Source organism: Phocoena phocoena, chromosome 12, assembly GCF_963924675.1.
Source record: "Phocoena phocoena chromosome 12, mPhoPho1.1, whole genome shotgun sequence".
Lineage (NCBI taxonomy): Eukaryota > Metazoa > Chordata > Mammalia > Artiodactyla > Phocoenidae > Phocoena > Phocoena phocoena.
The window spans coordinates 76,470,354-76,490,709 of record NC_089230.1 but is presented as its reverse complement, the minus strand read 5'-3'; the positions used below and the strand labels follow the sequence as shown (position 1 = coordinate 76,490,709).

At 38.6% G+C, this 20,356-nt stretch overlaps 1 protein-coding gene across 1 annotated transcript in view; it reads right to left on the bottom strand.

The window, feature by feature from the left end:
• Positions 1-19,149: 19,149 nt before the first annotated feature.
• LCA5 (lebercilin LCA5) overlaps positions 19,150-20,356 on the bottom strand; it is a 62,104-nt gene continuing 60,897 nt past the window's right edge. Inside the window, exon 7 of the mRNA XM_065889152.1 lies at positions 19,150-20,009. Coding sequence (XP_065745224.1) covers positions 19,150-20,009 — 860 coding nt within the window. The remainder of the gene's footprint in view (positions 20,010-20,356) is intronic.

The window sequence follows — 20,356 nt, the reverse complement described above, 5'->3', positions numbered from 1 at the left end:
CCATGGCTCTGAGAAGGGTGCTGTTCAGTTCGTACTGACTCCGTAACTGCTGGGTCTTCTCACTGTCACAGACCAGTTTCTCCTTGTCCTGTGAATTACGGTTATCATGCTATTCTGTGTGGTTGTCATACCTGGACATGGCAGGGACAGCAACTCCAGACGTTAGGAGGGCAAGGACTATTATCCCCACCTCGCTGCTGGGAAACCAAGGGGGAAACGGAATGATTGGGCCTGAGGATACTCTGCTGGCTGAGGACACTTGGCCCCACCCTGTAAGCAGTGCTCTTTGCTTTATATCATTACCCACCCTCCTTCCCTCCTGTACCGCGTGTCCATGAGGCAATGTGATAAAAGAACTAACACCGATAGGATGAGATCAAAAGTGATTCCCCCTTGGCCTCTCTTCTTTAAGATCTTTCTGGAGACAGTATCTTTAAGTGTTCACTGTCTTGGTAAGAATTTGAGGCTGGAAAGGACAGCATTTTCTTGTGGCTTTTAGGGATGATGAAAAGCAGTGAGTAAATGCGCACCTTTCATTTTCTCGTATAGGACGTTCAGGAACACACTACAGGTCTTTCGGCTGTTCAAGAAAACTGGCCCAGGTACTAGGATTCTGCTCTGCGTTGGGCTAGGGGGGCATGGGCGCTACATCGGTTAGACAGAGGATTATGACCTGTATGTATGGAAACCTTCTGCCAGAACACCGTAGTTGTTCAACGATAGAGTCGTTCAGGATGTTTCTTGTGGATAAAGGGGCAACGATCGCACATTTCATTTCTATTTTACTGGATTTGAACTTTGCTTTGGTGACTGGGAGAGCATGAATAGTTTGGGGGACGGTTTTGAAGTGCAGTGAGAGGGTGAGGAAAGAAGAACAGGCAGGAGTCAGTGGACCCTTTACCTAAATGAGTGGTTCAGAATATGCATGGCCCACAGAATTGCTTTCTCAGTCTGCTGCTAGAGAAAGCAAATAAATCCTGAGGACTATTTCTGAAGTCTTACCCGTTACAGGGTCAATCACTGGAGGCACTGGCCTCCATTAAACTGGCTCATCCCAGTAGTCTAAGATTCTACCAATCAGGAAACAACCATTTTCCTGACCTCCCCAAACTGGAAAGCGAAAAATGACATTCCCCAGACTTGTACGTACCTAGGGTTCTGGAATCAATGAGGTGAAGGTTATCTTCTTTCAGTTTGGGGCACTTTTTTTTTCTGCTGGCAACCAAGACTGTGGAGACCCCTATATATACCCTCTAGATGCTGTAGGGGCAGCAGGAACTAGACTCCAGGCTCCAGTGTCCAGCAATTGTGGTGATGTTGCTTTCCAATAACGGCTTTTAATTCCCTGAATTGAAGCAGGGATAACGCGTTCTTGAAGTCGGGGGGCCCTGCCTGTGTCGAGGAAGGGGTGTCCTGGGGGATGAGTCAGGCAGTGTTCTGGAAGTCAGCTGTAGGATCCCAGTCTAGAGCCCACTCCTCCAGCTCTTCTGTTTTCATAAGCACTTCGTTCCCAGTGTTAAATCCTTTCTGTTCAAGATCTCTCGAGTGGTTTCTGTCTTATGCTGAACTTGTTCTGATACGCAGGGTACCAGGAAAAATAGGAGAGGCCTTCAGTAAACATGGCCCATTGACATTCTTATTTCAGTAATAAGGAAAGAAAATCTAGGCAAACAAAGAAGTTACTAAGGAGAGGGGATTTGAATTAGAGTAACAATTCTCTATAATACTAAATAGCAAGAGAATTGGAGCGGTATCACATTTAGGAAGTGATGCACACTCCACTTACAGATTCATAATATGTAATCGCCTGGCACAGACTCGGAGAAGCTTGCCACAAAGAAGCATGCTTAATTCTGTTTACCCTTGTATTTCCCGAAGTCATTCAGAATGACAGTCATTATTTGGGAGATGCTAGTTTACTTCAATTTGAGGTAAAAAATATAGTCTTAATAACTATTTTTAAAGTAGATTAGTACTTTGTGGTAACTTACTAAGGAAATACTTGAGACGCACACACACACAAAAATCATGATTTAAAAAGCAAAGACAGGATATAGAAGAAAAGTCAGCAAGCAGTGAAACCAATACAATAGTGAATGTTGAACTAACAGGTGGCTAGTAAACTTAAAATGCATCTTAAGCAAAAGTCTTGAAAGATAAAGTAAAATGCTAATAATAACTATAAATTTAAAATCTTCTAATATTTGAACAAAAGACTAAGCAGTAGGAAAGGAGGAATGAAGAAATTATGTTAATTTTTATATTCTACACTGAGGGGGGGGCAACAGATTTGGATTTGTTCTTGATGCTGATAGGAAAATTTAGGAAATACATACATACATACATATTTAATGCTTAAGTAACAGAAAAGTATTTGGATTAATAGCTTTTAAATAGAGAGAAAGAAAGAAAACCTAATAGAGAAAAACGATCAAGAAATTCTAGCATTAGATGACAAACATAAAATAAAACCCAGGAGTGACACCTGTAAGTGTAAAAAGCAAAAACACTTACACCGGCTTTTAAAGAAATCCAACTATATGTTCTTTATAAGCAATCTATCAAAACCAAAATCATATAGAAAGCAGAAAATAAATCAAGGGATAAACAAAGATATCACGAGAAATGCAAACCGAAAAGAAGTAGGAGGTCTTGGTATCAACACCCAAATAAAACTCAAGGTAAAAAAAATTAACTGGAGAAAAAAAGGAGATTTTAATGTTGCTAAAAATTACACAGTGATGACAAAGGGGAGAGATGCCATTGACTCCCTCTCTGAAATAGGAGATCCCCACCTCTCAGAAGTGTTAAGGCCCAAGCCTTCAGAAGTGCTTTCCCCTTTGCTCTCCTATGTCCCTTCCAAGGGATGCCTCATTTGATCAGTGAAATCAGAAAAGGATCCTGTGTACTCATGGACTCCACTCTTGGCACACTTCCTTAGAGCCACCTACCTAAAAGCACAATGAGTTCCACATGGAAATCTCCCTGGAATATAGAATGATTCCATTGGCGAGTGGCTTTGGAGAAATCCAGCCCCTCCTCACCGAAGCCACTAGAATGAAGAGTGAAACAGTGTGCTTGCTCTGCAGACACGGCTTCAGGATCTGCTCCCTGGCATGCTCTGCCAACCTCACTATACAGAACCACCCCAACTATATAGAAATTCTGGGCTACTGCCTTTTCTGTCCTGGCTACTCCGTTAATGACTAAATGAATTCAGTGAGTAGAGGAAGGTCTATTTTGGCTAGAAATCCAAGTTAAATCCTCCAATTCAGTTTAGTATGCAATGAAGCTAGTATTTTATCCCAATCTGATTTCTGAGTATCTTTACCAATTAGTTTATAAACTAGAAAGGAGAGAGCTGTGGGTAATTACAGCCTCCAAACCTCCAAAATGGGGGCCATTAACTTTAATGAAAATATATTAAAGCAATATATAAGAAGAAGTTGACAAAACCACATTCTAGAAGGGACACTTAAAACACTCTGTTTCAATCCTTAACTGAACAAAAGGACAAAGATTACGACAGGAGATAGAGAATTTGAACAAATAATAAGAATATGAATACATCAAAATTTGTGCTCTATGAACAGAGAGGATATGCATTCTTTTCATATATTTATGGAAAAATTTACAAAATTTGATCATATACTAGCCCCAGATAGAAACTCAATAAAATTCAAAAAGTGACAGTTCTTCCTGCTATATTCTCTGACTGTAAAACTAAAACTGAAGATTAACAATACAAGCAACAGTAAAATAAAATTTTAAATGAATTAAAAATATTGAGTAATCCTAAACTTCCGGTCAAAGAGACAATTCAAATCACAGTTTCAGAAAGTTGAAATAAATCACATCAGATGCCGCCTGTGTACCTTACATCCTTCTTGGTTTCACCTCTGATTCCATCTGTATCTGAGACAATTATTTCCACACAGGTTTCAGCCTGTTATGTGCGGATAACCATGCCCCTCAAGGGTGGGTCATACTCAGTACTCATGGATTCTCAACCAGGACGTGTGGGGAAGTTAAGGCCTCAACCAATGGGGATGGGAGTCAGTGGAGAAATAGTTCTTCTTTTTGTCCTTTGGGGAGACAATTCTACGACACTTTCAGTACAGTCCTCAGAATGTCCCTATGGGATCAAGGACCACTTTCACATACTGCTCATCAACTCAATAACACATACACACCTTAAACGTCCCTCTTTTCCCTGTTTCACTCTCCCTGGTCTCTCACTCCTGCTCCTGGTATCACTTCCCATATAAACTACTTGTACACAAGCTCTTGTCTCAGGCTTGCTTTTCCCTTTCCCAAGAACACAAGGTAGGTGAAGCATGGTCCTAGAAAGCTCACCCTTGGGATGGTATCTGGAACCCAATTCACCAGGCAGATGGCAATAAGAACCCCACTGTGGTGAAATGAACTTCAGGTAACTGCAAGAGGACTGAGAATATCACCACGAAAGGATTGCTACCTATGAGCACTGAGTATATTTACCTATAGAATTAAGACTAAAGCAAATGCAGAATAGGGTATCAGAACAGAGTGTAAATGTTTTATGTCCTGATATTACGGAAATTATTAAACTTGGGAAAGGAAGGGAGAAAGAAATAGGAGCTATTGTAAGAACATTAATTTCTTCATCTGTAATAGTTTATAGAGTTAAAAGATATCATTTAAAGCTGATGACCCAAGAATCAGAAATATAATAATATTTAACAATACAAAAAGAAGATATTATCAGCTAAAATTTGTTGTTAGAGAAAAGGGGATGGGGGGAAGAAATATGCTATTTTTTTAACACTGCAGGGTAGGAAATTAATAGATATTGTCCAAAGTAGTAGAAGACTAAGTAAGGGTATTTAGTAGGGAAAAAACTCACAAACCTTTCTTAATATCAGAAAAAGAAAACACACACACACAGAGGCATATGCATGTACAAAGAAAACAAGCCACATAATGAAAGACATTTTAAAAACTGCTAAAATAGAGTACATAAAATAATACAGTGGAACAAAGATCATCTGAATATCAATAAATGTAAATTTAATTTATATATTGAAAGAAAGATTTTCAGATTAGATCACAGAATAATCCCCAACTCTATGCTTTATACAAGCGGCATATCTAAAACAAAACAATCTAGAAAGGTTCAAAATAAATACTAAGCAAACACTTCCCAAAATAAAAATAGGGTCAGGATCTTAATATCAAAAAAGGAATTCATACCCCAAAGCAGTAAACAATACACACAAAAAAGGACTTTTTTAAACCTAATGGGCACAATCCACAGTGAGTGTATACTTAAGAATCTTTCATGCACCAAATAATGTTGCTGCAAATTTTATAAAGCAAAAATTGCAGAACCTACAAGGAGAATTAGAAACACAGTCTACTAATATCGTTCACCACATTATTAGACCATTCATATAATCCTATCTATTGTTACGAAAAAACATTTGGAAAACAACTGAACAATCATTCTTGATTACAAATACTCAAGTAAAATGGGAAAATATGATTATTTGCTTAACATGATAAATCTATTTCAGCCCAAAAGTCAGCATCATGCTTAAAGGGAAAACAATAGAAGCATTCCTACCAAAAATTATGTGCAAAACGAGTATGATCACTGTCCTGACTATTATATAAAACTGTGCTGGAGGAAGGAGCCAATGCAATCAACCAAGGAAAAGAAATTAGACACATGTGGAATGAAAACAGATAAAACTACCGTTATCAACATGTTCACAAACCTGGAAAACTCAAAGAGTCGCTTTGACATATACAAATAGTAATCAGATAAAATATATGATATGAAAGTAAAGTTGCAAAAAGATTAAAAACCTAGGAATGAACTTAACAAGAAATGTGTGAGACCTTTACAAAAACAATAACAACAAAACTTTAAAACATACTGAAAGATACAAAAAAAATCGAACAAATGGAAACACATACTATATTCTTAGATAAGTCAGCCAAATATTAAAAGCATCAGTTTAACACAGTTTTAATAAAAATACCAAAAATTAAAAAAAAATAGACAAAAATGATTCTAAAGTTTTTAAGGCAAAAAGCAATATATATCAAGCAGAACTCTGAAAACATGAGGTGAGAAATGCGGTGGAGGGTCTAGTACCACTAGATATTAAAATATATTCTATAGTTTCAAAAGTTAAAACAATGTAATATTGGCAAATGAATAGACAGACAACCAAAGGAACAGAATAGAAATACCAGAAATACATTCAAATACATAAAATAATTTAGTATATGATAAAGGTAGAATTTCAAATCAAAGACAAACTTTTAACAAATAGTGTCAAGACAATTGGATAGCCATCTTGAAAAAAAATTACGTTGAAACACTGTCTCACAGTATATACAAGTATTGATATAAATTCTATCGAAAATGAGACTAGAAAATTGTTAGATGAAAATAGAGGATTCTTTTATAACTCTGTGATTCAAAACAAAAGACTGATAAATTTTACATAAAAATGAATCATGCATGGTGAAAAGAAAAAAACACATAAGCAAATCAAAAGACAAGGGATAACCTGGGGGAAAAGTTTCCAAGTCATATCACGGGTAAAGAGCTAATCTCCCTAATATGTAAATAAATTCTAGAAATAAAGAGTAATAACCTAATAGAAAAATGGAAAGATTATGAACAGTCAGTTCAGAAATGTAAATGGCTCTTAAACACAATCCCACACTTACTAAGGGAAATGCAAATGAAAACCATATTGAGAGATCTTCAGAAAGGCAAAACAGGCACTTACATTGCTGAGTGTGTAAACTGGTTAAAACCATGGAGGGTAATACTGTAGTATCCATCAAAATAACAAATTATATATCTTCTGGCCCATCAATTCCACTTCTGGGACTTTGTCCAAATGAAGATATACTTAGATATACATAAAACTGATGTACAAAGTCATTCAATGAAGCATTGTTTGTAAGAGCAAAGACTGGAACAATACAAATGCCCATCAATAGAGGACCAGTAAATTAACTCTGGTTATTCCTCACAATGGAGTACCGTGAAGCTATTTTTTAAAAGCAAGGATGCTTTCTATGTAATAATGTAAAAAGATCATCGTACTAGTTTCTCAGGGCTGCTGTAACAATTCACCACAAACCGGGTCGCTTTAAAACAACAGAAATTTATCCTCTTACTGTTCTGGACATAAGAAGTCTGAAATCAAGGTATTGGCAGGGCCACATTCCCTCTGAAGACCCCAGGAAGGATCTGCTCCGTGTCGTTCTCCTAGCTTCTACTGGTTGCAGGCAATCCTTGGCGTTCCTCGACTTGTAGGCGTCACTTTAGTATCTGTCTCCATCCTCTTGTGGTGTTGTCCTCTAGATTAGTGTTTGATTGAACAACTGGGTACTACAGCTTGCCAAGTTGACACATAAAATTAACCATCACAATCACCAAGAAATATATTAAGCGAAAAATAATTCAAGATACACAGTAGTATGTAAAATATGCTACGCTTTATTTACAAAAGGGTAAGAATAAGAATTCATATTGCTTGTATTTGCATCAGTTCTGGAAGGATTCTCGTGGTTATCTGTGTGCATGTGTAACTGGTTAGATTAGGGACAAGGAACAAGAATTTACTATAAACCTTTTCATATTATTTTAATTTTTGAACCATGGAATGTATTACCTAGGCAAAATGTTTAACTTAAAAAAAGAAGATGCAACAGTGAGATCTGTGGTACAGATGTAAGAAAAGGCAGATCATTAGAACAAGATAAAAAGTCCCAAACTAGACACACACACACACACCCCGTTTAATTTTTTTTCCTATCCGTATTTTTTATTTCCTCAGTGAACTTGTTTCTTCTGTGGCGCTAGAAAAATAATTAAATGTCCTTAATCCCTCTCGGAAAGTTTAGCAGAGACAAAGGATGATGGATCAAAGCCTTTTGAGAATCAGAGAATTCATCTTCACAAAAATGTTTAAAAACTGATAGCCTCTCCTATTTTTTTTAAAAGATACGTTTCTTACCTTGAAGGATTTGAAGGGTGAGAGAAAACAGAAAGGTCCAGCAACTTCATTATCTGTACAGTTCATGTATTTATGAAACTCAGAATTAAAAGTGAGAACTGATCTTTAGGGAAACTGACACGATCATCTCTGCTATTACCGACGTTTGCATTTGCAACATTTACATATTTCGTAACCTTGTGCAGATCCATGGCTACAAATTCCAGACATGTGTGATTGAGTCCCAGATCAGTATTTCTGGTGTGTCTCTTCCTTCAGTTTGCCAGACATGTCCATATGGACAACAAACTCAACATACTTAAACTGCAGTCACCCACCCCACCTCCTACCTCACACATCTGCTCTTTTCAGTCCCCATTTCAGTCTGTGTCACCTCCTCAGTGACTTGGGGCCTCTTCTCTCTCCCGCCCTCCTGTATCTAATGGATTACCGAGTGCTGTCAATTCTCTCTTAAAAAATAACTCTACAATTCATCCATAGTGTAGTCCTATTGACTCTGTCTCTTGTTATTTCTATTTTTCCAGTTTTATTGAGATATAATTGATATACAACACTGTATAAGTTTAAGGTGTACAGCATGATGGACTGACTTACATGTGTTGTGACATGATGAGCACAATAGGTTTAGTTAACATCCATCATCTGATAGAGTTCAATAAGAAGAAAAAGCAAAAAAAGGAAATGTTTTTTTCCTTGTGATGAGAACTGTTAGGATTTAATCTTCCGAGAACTGTCGTATGTAATGTACAGCAGTGATAGCTGCAGTCATCATGTTGTACGTTATATCCCTCATACTTACGTTTCTTATAACTGGAAGTTTGTGTTTTTGACCACCTTCCTCCAATCGCCCCTGCTTCACCCTGCCTTCTTTGATAACCGCATACATCATCTTTTTCTATGAGTTTGTTTGTTTGTTATTATATTCTACATATAAATGAGATCATATATCATTTATATAGTCATTTATAGAATGACTTATTTCACTTAATTTCACCTAGCAAAATGCCCTTGAGATCCATCCATGTTGTTGCAAATGGCAGGATTTCCTTGTTTTTTATGGCTGTTTTATTATATCTGTATATCTACAGATACAGCTATAGATATATCTATATAAATATATAAATAGAGATATATCTATAGTTATGTCTCACAACTTCTTTATCCATTCATCTGTCAATGGACACTTAGGTTGTTTCCATGTCTTGGCTGCTGTAAATAATGCTGCTATTACATGGGGGTACAGATATCGTTTTGAGTCTGTTCTCATTTCCTTGGGATCTAGTCCCAGAAGTGGAATTACCAGGTCATATGGTAGTTCTATTTTCAATTTTTTGAGGACCTTCCATACTGTTTTCTACAGTGGCTGTACCAGTTTGCAATCCCACCAGCAGTTCACAAGGGTTCCCTTTTCTCCACACCTTCGCCCGCATTTGTCGTCTCTTGTCTTTTTGATGGTGGCCATTCTAACAGGTGTGAGGTGATCTCTTATTGTAGTACTGTTGATTTGTATTTCCCTAATGACTAGTGAGGTTGAACATCTTCATGTACCTGTTATCCTTACGTATATCTTCTCTGGAAAAATGTCTATTCAAGTCTTTTGCCCATTTTTAAATTGCATTATTTGAATTTTGCTATTGAGTTGTATGAGTTCTTTATATATTTTAGATATCAACCTCTTATCAGATATATGGTTTGCAAATATTTTTTCCCTTTCCATAGGTTGTCTTTTCAGTCTGTTGATCTGTTAAGAAATCTGTTCATTGTCTTACGGGATTTCCCTTGTGTGTAATTTCTCACTTTTTCTGCTTTTAAAATTCTTTGTCTTTGACTTTTGACAATTTAGGTATAATGTGTCTCGGTAGAGCATATTAGGGTTCAACCTATTTGGATCCTTTGGGCCTCTTGGATGCAGAGGTCTATTTCTCACCACAAGCCTGGGAAGTTTTCAGCCATTATTGCTTTAGATATACTTTCTGTCCCTTTCTCATTCTCTTCTCCTGCTGGAATTAGCTTCCCTACCCAGGCTCATCAGCTAAGTATCTCTAAGGCCACTAATGCTCTTTGTGGTCTTGACTCAAGTCAGCCTGCACCCCAGTTTCACTGGCTGAACAGGTGCTACTGACTTTGCTCTGGGGGCCGCCGGTTCTGCCCACTCACCTGCCTGTCAGCTCAAGAGTTGCTGGGTTGTGCGGCTTCCAGATGTTCTTGTCAGCCCTTCCCGTAAGATAGGAGTAGGTAAAGACCACACTCTACAGTGCGTGGGGCTGTGACCCAGACTTCTGCCTGGGTGGGACTGGGAGAGCCCACTTCAGGCAACTCCCTAGTTTTTTCTGAACAGGATTTCTGGTAGGGAGGCTGGGGGAGGAGCTAAGACTCAGTTCTTCTGCTGGGCGTGGGCAGACCAGGCTCCAGGGCTGGCGGATCTCCTCATTGGAAGACCCGAATTAGGCAGACTTGTGCCCCACCAAGCTCCCTCGTCAGACTGTGCCACCAAACGGGCTGCAGAAGAGCAAAGCTGCTGCTTGGGTTGACTCTTTGGGCTCTGCAGGCAGGAGCTCAGTCTGCCAAGATCCGAGTGCTGCTTGTTGGAAGCCCCTCCTCCGTTTCTCCATCACAATCAGATTCCCAGTGGTTGAGCCCACAGATGCTCCTGTGAGCCCCATGGGGTGAAACCAGAGTAGGGGTTCCCATGAAGTGACCCCCGGTGCTGGCGGTGCTGGATGTCACCGCTGTGTTCTCTTTTGCCACTGGAGGAGCTGTAGGCACGGTGCTGTGCCGGCCCAGGGAGAGGGCCATGCGGTCAGCGTGTAGCTGTTCCTCTCACCCTTGAATTCAGTCTGTCTTGGTCTGTGTGGTGCAGGAGGTGCTTCAACCTCACTCCCGTGTTCTGAGATTCTCTGAGTGATGTTTTATTCTTGCATAGTTCTTAGTTGTTCTTCTTGTGAAACGGAGTCAAATCAGGTATGACCTATGTCACTATCTTGGTGATGTCATTCTCTCATTATTTCTGATCTGCAATTCCTAAACAGTTTAATCCATTTTCCACATTAGTATAGAAGTTATTGCTCCACAGTGAAACTCTTATGTCATCAAAACTCCTCTTTTGACTTCTATTAAGTTCCATTTTATATAATAGAATCTCCATAAACTCTTGTTAAATGAATGAATGAAGAAGTGGACAACTGGATGATAGGCAGTGAGCAGATTCAGGCACAGTTATTTTGAGACTTATTAGCCATAAAACAATTGTTAGAAGAAATGCCAGCTAGTTAAACCATTTTGCTAGAACTTAACCTCTGAAACAACTGTCCATATCACATCAAACTATTACAGATGAAGTTATTTTTCTTTGTAAGTTTCTTGATTTTATTTCATTAAATCAACCAGAGACAATGATGGCAACTTTATGAAATTTTGGAATTGAAAAGACCAGTAAATAATAATCATAGTAATCACAATAGGATTTCTGCAGTACTATAGACACAATGGAGATGTATTTCCTAGGGGTGATTTAAAATTCAGAATTCTTTCAGCTCCAAATCCATATATGTTGTGCAACACAAAGGAACACTCTCCCTCAAAAAAAGTGACTAATTCTCATCCACTAAATTGTTTAAAAACACATTCTTTATAAGTGTACCTGCACACATTTCTGTAAAGCTAAAAGCGTCCAGAGATATATAGCGCTCATCTTGCTATAAATTTAAATGTAATCCTGACCTGTATTTTTATGAATTAATAAAAATTTTACTTGGGCAGTCTGGGTTTTGCAGTTAATCAAGAGAATTGTACCTTTAAGAGAGTATCCTAGCAACCTCTCAGCAGCTAAGGAAAGACCCAGCTGACAATATACACAGATTTAATTACTCTGCTGGTCTCCATCAAACTTCGCGGTTAATCAAAAAGATACTTAAAAACAGAAACAGAAATTAAGCCACAGCTGAAAATGAGAACTATTGGTAAAAGGGCATAAGGGAAGAATTATCTTGACTATAAAGAGAACTTTTTACTCTGGAACGTGTTTATCAAGAAGCAGAGTAGCAATGAAATTGGTAAAGTTATGATTGCAGTAGGGGTGTCAGAACCAACATATTATTACTCTAAGAGATCGCTAGTTCCAGGGTCAAAATTACATTGGAATAATCACAGCTTTATAGATATTCTCAAACTTGAAACCCCACTACATTTCAAGGCACTGTCTAAATGTACACTTTCTAGTGGTGATGCATTGTAAGGGAACTAAGCCCTGGAGAGCCATGTTTCTCTTGAGCACACATTTGGAAACAGAGCTGATTTCATCACCGCTATGTCCTACGTCCTTCGACCACCAGTCCAGACTCCCCATAATCACCACCGTTATTCTACATGGCCTGATATTCGGCCCCATCTTTATCTCTATATCTATATATGTTTATAACAGATTACACAGAAACAGGTCTGTCCGAGATGAGGTAGGGTATTTTTGGGTAACAGATGCATAAATCAAGGAAGCCAGAGAAAGACAGATGGAGACTTTGTACAGCAAACAAAATCCAAACTTGTGAAAACATGGCCTACTTTGTCTAGAAATAAAAACTTCCCCTGGATGTATATAGGCATTCTTGTTTATATACATGTCTTCAGCAATGCTAAGGAGTGGACATGAGAAATCTGAATACTTCTAATTTTTCTTTTGTTTAACATATTCCCTGTATATAGGCTAATTTAGATAATTTTAATATTTCTTAAACCTCAGGCACAGAAAGCTACTTGCCTGGATCATTAAGCACACACACACACACATACACACACACACACACACACCTCAAACTGAGAAAGCTGAACTTTTAGATGTAATGTCAAATTTAAACCACATTGATTAGTTTTCCTTCAGGGAGTGCTGGAGGATGTTTGGAAAGTTTTTCTGGAAGCTTGGGGGTTACAGGCTGTGATGGAGGAATGACATATGAACTAACTAATCTTTTTGGTGCTGGTTGTTCCAAAGGCGTTTCTCTTTCCTGACTAGTTCAAATCTTCTGATATATTAGCCACAGAGAGCTAACAGTTAGACCGTATCTGGTTATAGCCGTAAAGAAGTGGCTTATTTCTAGTCTAGGTGGCACGCAGTGTGAGGGGCAAAGGTGAGTCCAGATCCAGCACCTGCACACTGTAACCCCAAGCCCTCAGTGCTAAGATTCGAATTTGCAAAAACTTGCAGGCAGCCACTTCCGTCTGTGTAGGAACGTTTCCCCTCACCACCACCTCCTATTGTTAGGTTAGAGCAGTAGTTCTCAGACTTCAGCTGCAGTGCCATCCCCTGGAGGGCCTCTTCAAATACAGACTGACCCACCCCTGGACTTTCTAATTTCAGAGGTCTGGAGTGGAGCCCGGGAACTAGCATTTCTAACAAGTTCCTCAGGGGACACTGCTGCAGCTCTGGGTGGCTTTGGGGACACACTTTGAGAACTACTGCCTCAAGTTTAAAGCAAATGTGTCTATTTAAATGAAGCTGAATCTGTTCTTCAAGAGAAAAACCGTGGTTATTGTTCAGAGAGATGCCATTATTTCCTGCTTAGAACCAAGGACTGCGTATTTATGATAAAGCTCGACTTCAGAGTTATGCGTGCCATTGTTTCTGGACCCCGGTGATAATGTTTGAGGTGATAACATGACAGATTTTCCTGGCCCCTGTTCTTTGGTTCTACTGATTCTAGTTTTTACTGAAAATATTTTAAATAAAGAACAGATATGTGCCGATTAAGTCAAGGAGGTCCTTTGTCAGTGTTTAGGAGAGTAAATAGTACAGATATCATTGAAATTAGAAGCAAATATTGCAGCGAAATTTAAGATTTGGGGCTAAGTTCTTATAGAAGGACAAAAGGACTTCAATAAACCTTTGTTCTCAGGTGTACCCAGAAATTTTCTGTATCCACGATTGCCTAGGTAGGGTAACTCTTGGGTTCTTTTTATCAGGATAAAAAAAAAAATCTGAAATCTATGATGTCCTGTTATATATATAGATTGTATGAAAAGTATGCCTAGCCAGGATCAATATCCACTGGGACGGGAGTTCTGAAATTTGATATTTAGGTCAGTTACAGAGAGAGAGGCAAGGCAGCTGCTTTTGGCCATGCTATTCAGGGCGATCCTCGCTCTGTGGCAGGGAGGCTTCACCCTGAATTTCAATGCCCTGTCTTCAGAACACAATGTGGGCTCCGGATTTCCATCTATTCCTCCTCCATGGAAACGGCTAGTGAAGCAAAACTATGTGTGTAAAACTGCTTCTCCCACAGGCGGCTTGTTCCCAGAAGCAGCAAAGTGCCTTCTGTGGAAAAACTGTAACCTCCGCGTGGCTCTGTAAAGACAAGAGCCACTTCAAAGATGGCAGATTACAGGGTGAAATCGCACGTTTCGTTTTTTAAAATTCCGTATTAGCAAGCATCTGCTGTGAAACAAAAGTTTGAGGCGTTTGGTACGGAAGTAAAACACTGACGAGGTGATGCTCTCCCTATGCTGACATGCCACACTGTTTCACTTATTCTCTTCTCTCAAGAACACATCCTTTTATTAATCATCGCGATAACCCTTGTAAGATATGATCTGCCCTACTCCCCATCCGAGGAACCTTAAGTCAAATTATTTGACCAAGGTTGTAATTAGCAAGTGACAAACCCCAAATCCTGTGTTCTTTCTACCCTACCCTGGCTACCTATTTCTGATTTTTGTTTTGTGCTGGACTGAGACAGAATGTCTTCATTTATAAACAGATACAGATTTTGCAAATGTAGCATTGAGTACGGGAAAATATGTATCTGGATCTCTAAGCCTTTTCTATGAACGTAGAAAAGCGTAGTTTAAATGTCTTGCAGACTCACCTACCGCTGAAATTGCTCACCTTTAACAACAAAGTGAACTTCTTAACACAAGCATGGTGAAATCCTATCTTATCACAGAAATGGCTTGTTCCTAGGAATAAGGCGTATGGAGTAAGCAGCTAAAGCTTATTCCATTAAGAGCCTTTCGATGTTTTCTTCTGTTAAGAGCCATTCATTTTTTTAATTAATTGGGAAATACAGTAAATACGATTTTCTTTTTTATGCCCAAAGTGTCTTCATCAGGGAAAAATGCCTCCCCCACTCCACAGAAATACCAATCATTCCAGGAAGAGGGCTAAGAGTAGGGAGTCCACGCCTCCCATGCACATGCCACCAGCCCTACAGGCGAGCACATAACGTAAACTAGCCAGGCAGACCTTTGCCAGAACTACAGGAAAGATTTTCTCTTTCTGAGGTGGGTGCCAGCTGAAGGGAGGCTAGCGCTTGGGGCTGCCAATTGCAATACTGTCAGCAAATGCAGAAGTTATCTGGAAATGATACCCAGCAAATGATACGCTAAGAGGTGGAGAGTAGGCACTACTGTTTTAACCTCCGGAGCAAAGCACATTTTCTTGAGCTTTCCAGATTCAAGCCAAAATTAATTTCCTTGCTCTGTTTAAGCTAGTCTTATTTGGGTTTCTGTCACTTACCACTTAAAGAGCACTACTGCAAAACTCTTCCTAAAATACTTTATTTCTTTGGACTTCTTACATTGAGACTATTGAATGCAGCCTGTTACCTGTGTAATCTATCATATATTACAACCCGTTAGTCTCAACTGTCAAATGGAAGCAATAGTAAGCACCTTCTTTAGAAAAAGCTTTGGGAGGATCACGCGAAAAAAGCACATACATAAAAACACCAACCGCCAATTCTATATATAGAATTCAACAATACCACTTCATCCCCCCTTTTCTCCGTTACCTTTCCAGAACATCAACAATTTGAGCATCAAATGGTTCCAAGATTTTTCACGTATGAACTCATTTACTGTATGCAACTACCATGAGGTAGGTACTGTCATTAGCCCCACCTCGTAGAGGGGAGGGGCGGTATGGAGAGGCTTTGAACATATCCAAGGACACACACAGACATTGACGGGGGAGGGAGCTGGGCTACAAATTGTCACATTCTGCAATCCAAGTCCGGTGTTTTCTGGACTTCATTGTCTTTTTGCTATGAGGCTAACTCTCTACCTCTCCTTATGTCACTAAAACTGTCTTCAGAAAAGCTTTCCAAAACTTAGCTGTTCTACTTACTCTTTTGTAGATTAGGAAGCCAGCTCATCAGTCATACACAGTTAGTGCCGAATAAAGGGACATTCTAAGTGCAGACCTAAGAGGCACAATATATTCAGTAACAGATATTGTACGTTAATTTGGAGGTTTAGAAGCTCTTTTTGCTTGTCTCTTACTCAAAGTATAATGTCAATGTATTTTGTGTACATTACCTATGCTCTATTTTTTCCAAGTAGTCCCTAAAGGAAACTCATAACAACTGTGATAACAACAGCTGATGTTTACTGAGTGCTTATAACGTATCGTGCACTGTGCCAAACATTAACCGAAGTATTTCAGGTACTCCTCATAGCCACCCTAGGAAGCATTATAAAAGACTAGTAATCGCTAAGTAGCCCAAGGACGCCCAGGGAGCGGATGGAAGGGCAGGGATGCAGCCCGGCTCGTGTCCACACTGAGGGAGAGGCAGGGCCTTACTCTCCCGGCACCTCCTACCGTGCCGCGCACCCCCCAGGGAGCACGCAAACAAGCAGTCAGTGAATGAATACATGACGTGCTCTTTGCTCAAAACCCAGAACAGAAAAACACTTTCAAGTGATACGAAAGGGGACTTGAAGGTGAAAGGGGCATTTATTGCGTAGAAAGGAAAAAGCTTTAAAAGATCCTTTCTTGACAATTTATGGTAACTTCTTTAATCCTAAAAAGTCCACACTGTCACCGTAATACAAGTTTCCCATCCCCTTTGCACCAGACGGACTTGCAGGCTCTACCCAGGTTAACACCCAGCCAGGGACAGCAGAAGTTTCAGCGTGTCTGAAAGTGAGGTGGGGATGAGCATCAGAAAGCCAGTGCGTCAGCACTGAAGTGTTTATTTTGATTCAATCTAGTCCCCCTTACCGCCGCCTTTTAATATTATAAGCAACATAAGCCGTTATGACAGCTATGAAGCGTGAAAGAATTCATTAAGACTATAATTATCTGATAAGGCTAAGCATACTGTCTAACCCGACTTAGGGCAGATTCGTCTACTTCAACTAAAAATACTGAATAGGAAAATTTAAGAAGGTGAATAATGAAATAAAAACCCTGCAGGTCCTATTTCCACTATATATTTCCCAAGTGACCTTAAGGAAGGTACCATTCAAACAAAGAGTCAGTGTGTTTTACATTTTTATTAATAAGAGTTCTGAGTGCAAATAAATTTAACTTGACATTTAGGGGAAAAAAAAGTTATTCACTAAGGTTTGTTCATAAAAACTTGTTCTGTATAATCTCCAATTTTAACGCTTAAGACCATAATGCTAAGCCTATAACTTAATTTTAGGTTTAATTTAATAATTCTGCCTTATTGCATCTGGTTACAAAGACTAGAAAACATCAGGTAGAAAAAAGCAAGAGACTAACTAAAATGACCTGAATATAAAACTTTACTAAAGGACTTTTTACAAAAGCCTTTAGAACAAAAAAACCCTAAAAATTAGAATACTTTTGGCTGAAAAATTAGCAGCTATGAACAAAATTAACAGTACATAATATTTTATCAAGAACTCCACTACAATATTGTGGTTTACGTATATTAGAATGATTTACAATATACTAAATGCTTATTTATATCAGTCATAGAAAACTTTATTAAAAATTTTTTAATATAGTTTAGCACTTTTGAGAGATTCAGTTCCCAGTAAATAACAGGAACACAATTTAGAAGATGCCAGGTGGTAACATCTTTTCATTAGAGACCTAACCAGGTCAGTCTTGTCAAAGAATTATGAAATTATATTCAATAATAAGCATTTATAAGAACTCAAGATAAAACAGTAACTCTAGTCCCCTCATCAGTATGTATGCTTGGCATGAGAAATCATACTATGAGCAAATATGTAGTAAATTCTTGAAAACAACAGTTCACTTTAGAATAAGTGCCCATCAACATTATTTATTCTTCCCCTGACACACTATTTCCACCACTCTTCATCTGAACTGTGTTTTCTCCTTGGTTGGTGGTGTATTACTGTTTCTTAAAGACCAGTCATGCCCAGCATAATCCAAGGTCATCAACTCCTTTGCAGCTGACATGAGCTACAAACAGCAGAAGACCAAACACTTTTCAACAGAAAATCGACCACCCTACTCCGCAAGGCAGGAGCCCCATCTCTTAAACAACTTTTACCAAGGTTGCTTTAAAATCAGCCCTGTAAGTCCAATAGTATCACACTATCGTTATCTCTTTGGTTTGACAGTAAGTTCAAATCTTAAAAGTACGTATTAAAATTTCCTAGTTACATTACTCTGGAAACATAATTGAGTTGAAAATCTTGCTATTTTGGGATGAAATTTCTTCTGTTCCGTGTATTTGGTATGAACTCTCACATCTAGTCACTGAGATATAAAAAGCGTAGGAGATCAAGAAGACGAATTACTGATGACACTGCACCCAAGCCTCTGGGAGCCATGACAGGGAACTGTCCACCCAAACAAACATCTTCTGAATTCAACCTAATGTATTAGCACAGTTGTAGGTAAGTGATTTAACGAGACTCTGTAATTGGGAAATGAGTGGCATTTAACTGTGGTTGCTTCCAGAGGAATGGGAAGTCCCCATGTTGTCACTGTTCCCCTTAAGAGTACCCTCAGCCTTGCCACACTTCCCAACAGAGCCTCTCACTCTTCATTTCCATTCGACAATCAGCAGGAAGACTGTATTTAGCTCAGAGAGGACAGGGCCAAAAATTAAATAAATAAATAAATAGGGTGGAGTAAAACTCCCCACTGAGCTGATTCAGAGGTAAAACCTATTTGTAAAAAGAAAGTAAGATGCATGTCTATTTTCGGTTTCAGTCAAAAGAGTATGCTTCATTCTTGGCAAACTAGCTATGCAGTGTGATATGATCTTTTTATTTCCGCTGTATTTATACTTTAAAAACTATTGCTTAATAAGGACTTAATATTTATTAAAAACTCTTTATAATAAAATAAATACTGTATTGAAACATTTTAATATTTACAATTGGAAAAAATATATACTGTCAGTCATCTCAGTGCTACTTCTTCAATTTCATCTTCTACAGAATCACCTTTTACTGCTGGTTTACTGTTTGCATGTTTTAATTGGTGTCTATTTGGATTAAAACTTCTTCCTTTGCTGAAGAAAAAGTCATCGTCATCATCATATTCCCTACCCCTGCTGCTTTTATCCCCAGGGAGAAAATTTAGAGGGTCAAAGTCTCCATTGGTGGCAGCCAGAGAATTTGGGTCACTGCTTTTAGAGGAAATGCTGCTGCCGCCACTGGCACCAAATAGCTGTTCCATCAGATTAGCTTTTTTCTCTTTTCTTGTAATTAAATCGACACTGTCTTTACTAAATTTCTCTATATTGTTTCTTTGGAAATCCAAAAGGCTACTCTTGTGGCTAACTGGACTTGACTTGCCTAATGTTTTCGCAAATGAAGGCACATAGCTACCAAATGCAAGCCCATCTGGAGAGGCTGGTTTTCTGATACTGCCTGGATTCTCACCATCGCCTTTTGTACTGAAAAGACTGATGTCTTGCAAATGATGCCCATTAAATAGTCTCTCCGAGGATTCAAAGAATGTGTGTGTTTTGGGGTTTCTCTCTGGGGAGCGCAGCTTTGATTCCAAATCACGAAGCAATGGCAGAGAAGGATATTTTAGATTCCGAGAACCTTGGAGTTCTCTGCTGATTTCATTCAGTTTAGCAAGTAGCATTTCTCTCTTCAGCCTTTCTTCTTCCTCTTCTTCCAATTTATCAGTATTTTGAATGTGGTAGGTTTCCATTCGGTATCTTCCAGTTTCCAACACTGGCTTTTCTTCTCTCTCCAACAAAGATGTCTTTTCCTTTTGCTTTTTAGCAAGTTCTTCTCTTTCCCGCTCTGTATGAAATCAAATATTAAAAATGGGATTTTACAGTAGTATTTTCAAATAAGAAAACTCAACTCTCATCTTTTACAAAGCAATAGCTTTACCTAATTTGTGTATGATCGCTACAGTGAGGGTGGACACCATAAATTTCACTTTTATACTTGATATTTAGGGTTTCAAAAAATAATATATACTTAATATATATTTAAGAGTCACAATTATAGAAAAAATTTTGTTCTTCAAGTTAGGGGTGAGAAAGAAGGTTCTCTGCCTATTTTTTATACCTAATAGTGTGCTGTACACTGAATGGAGGATGGTGGGATGGGTGGAGCAAAAACTTTAAAAATAAATTGAACAT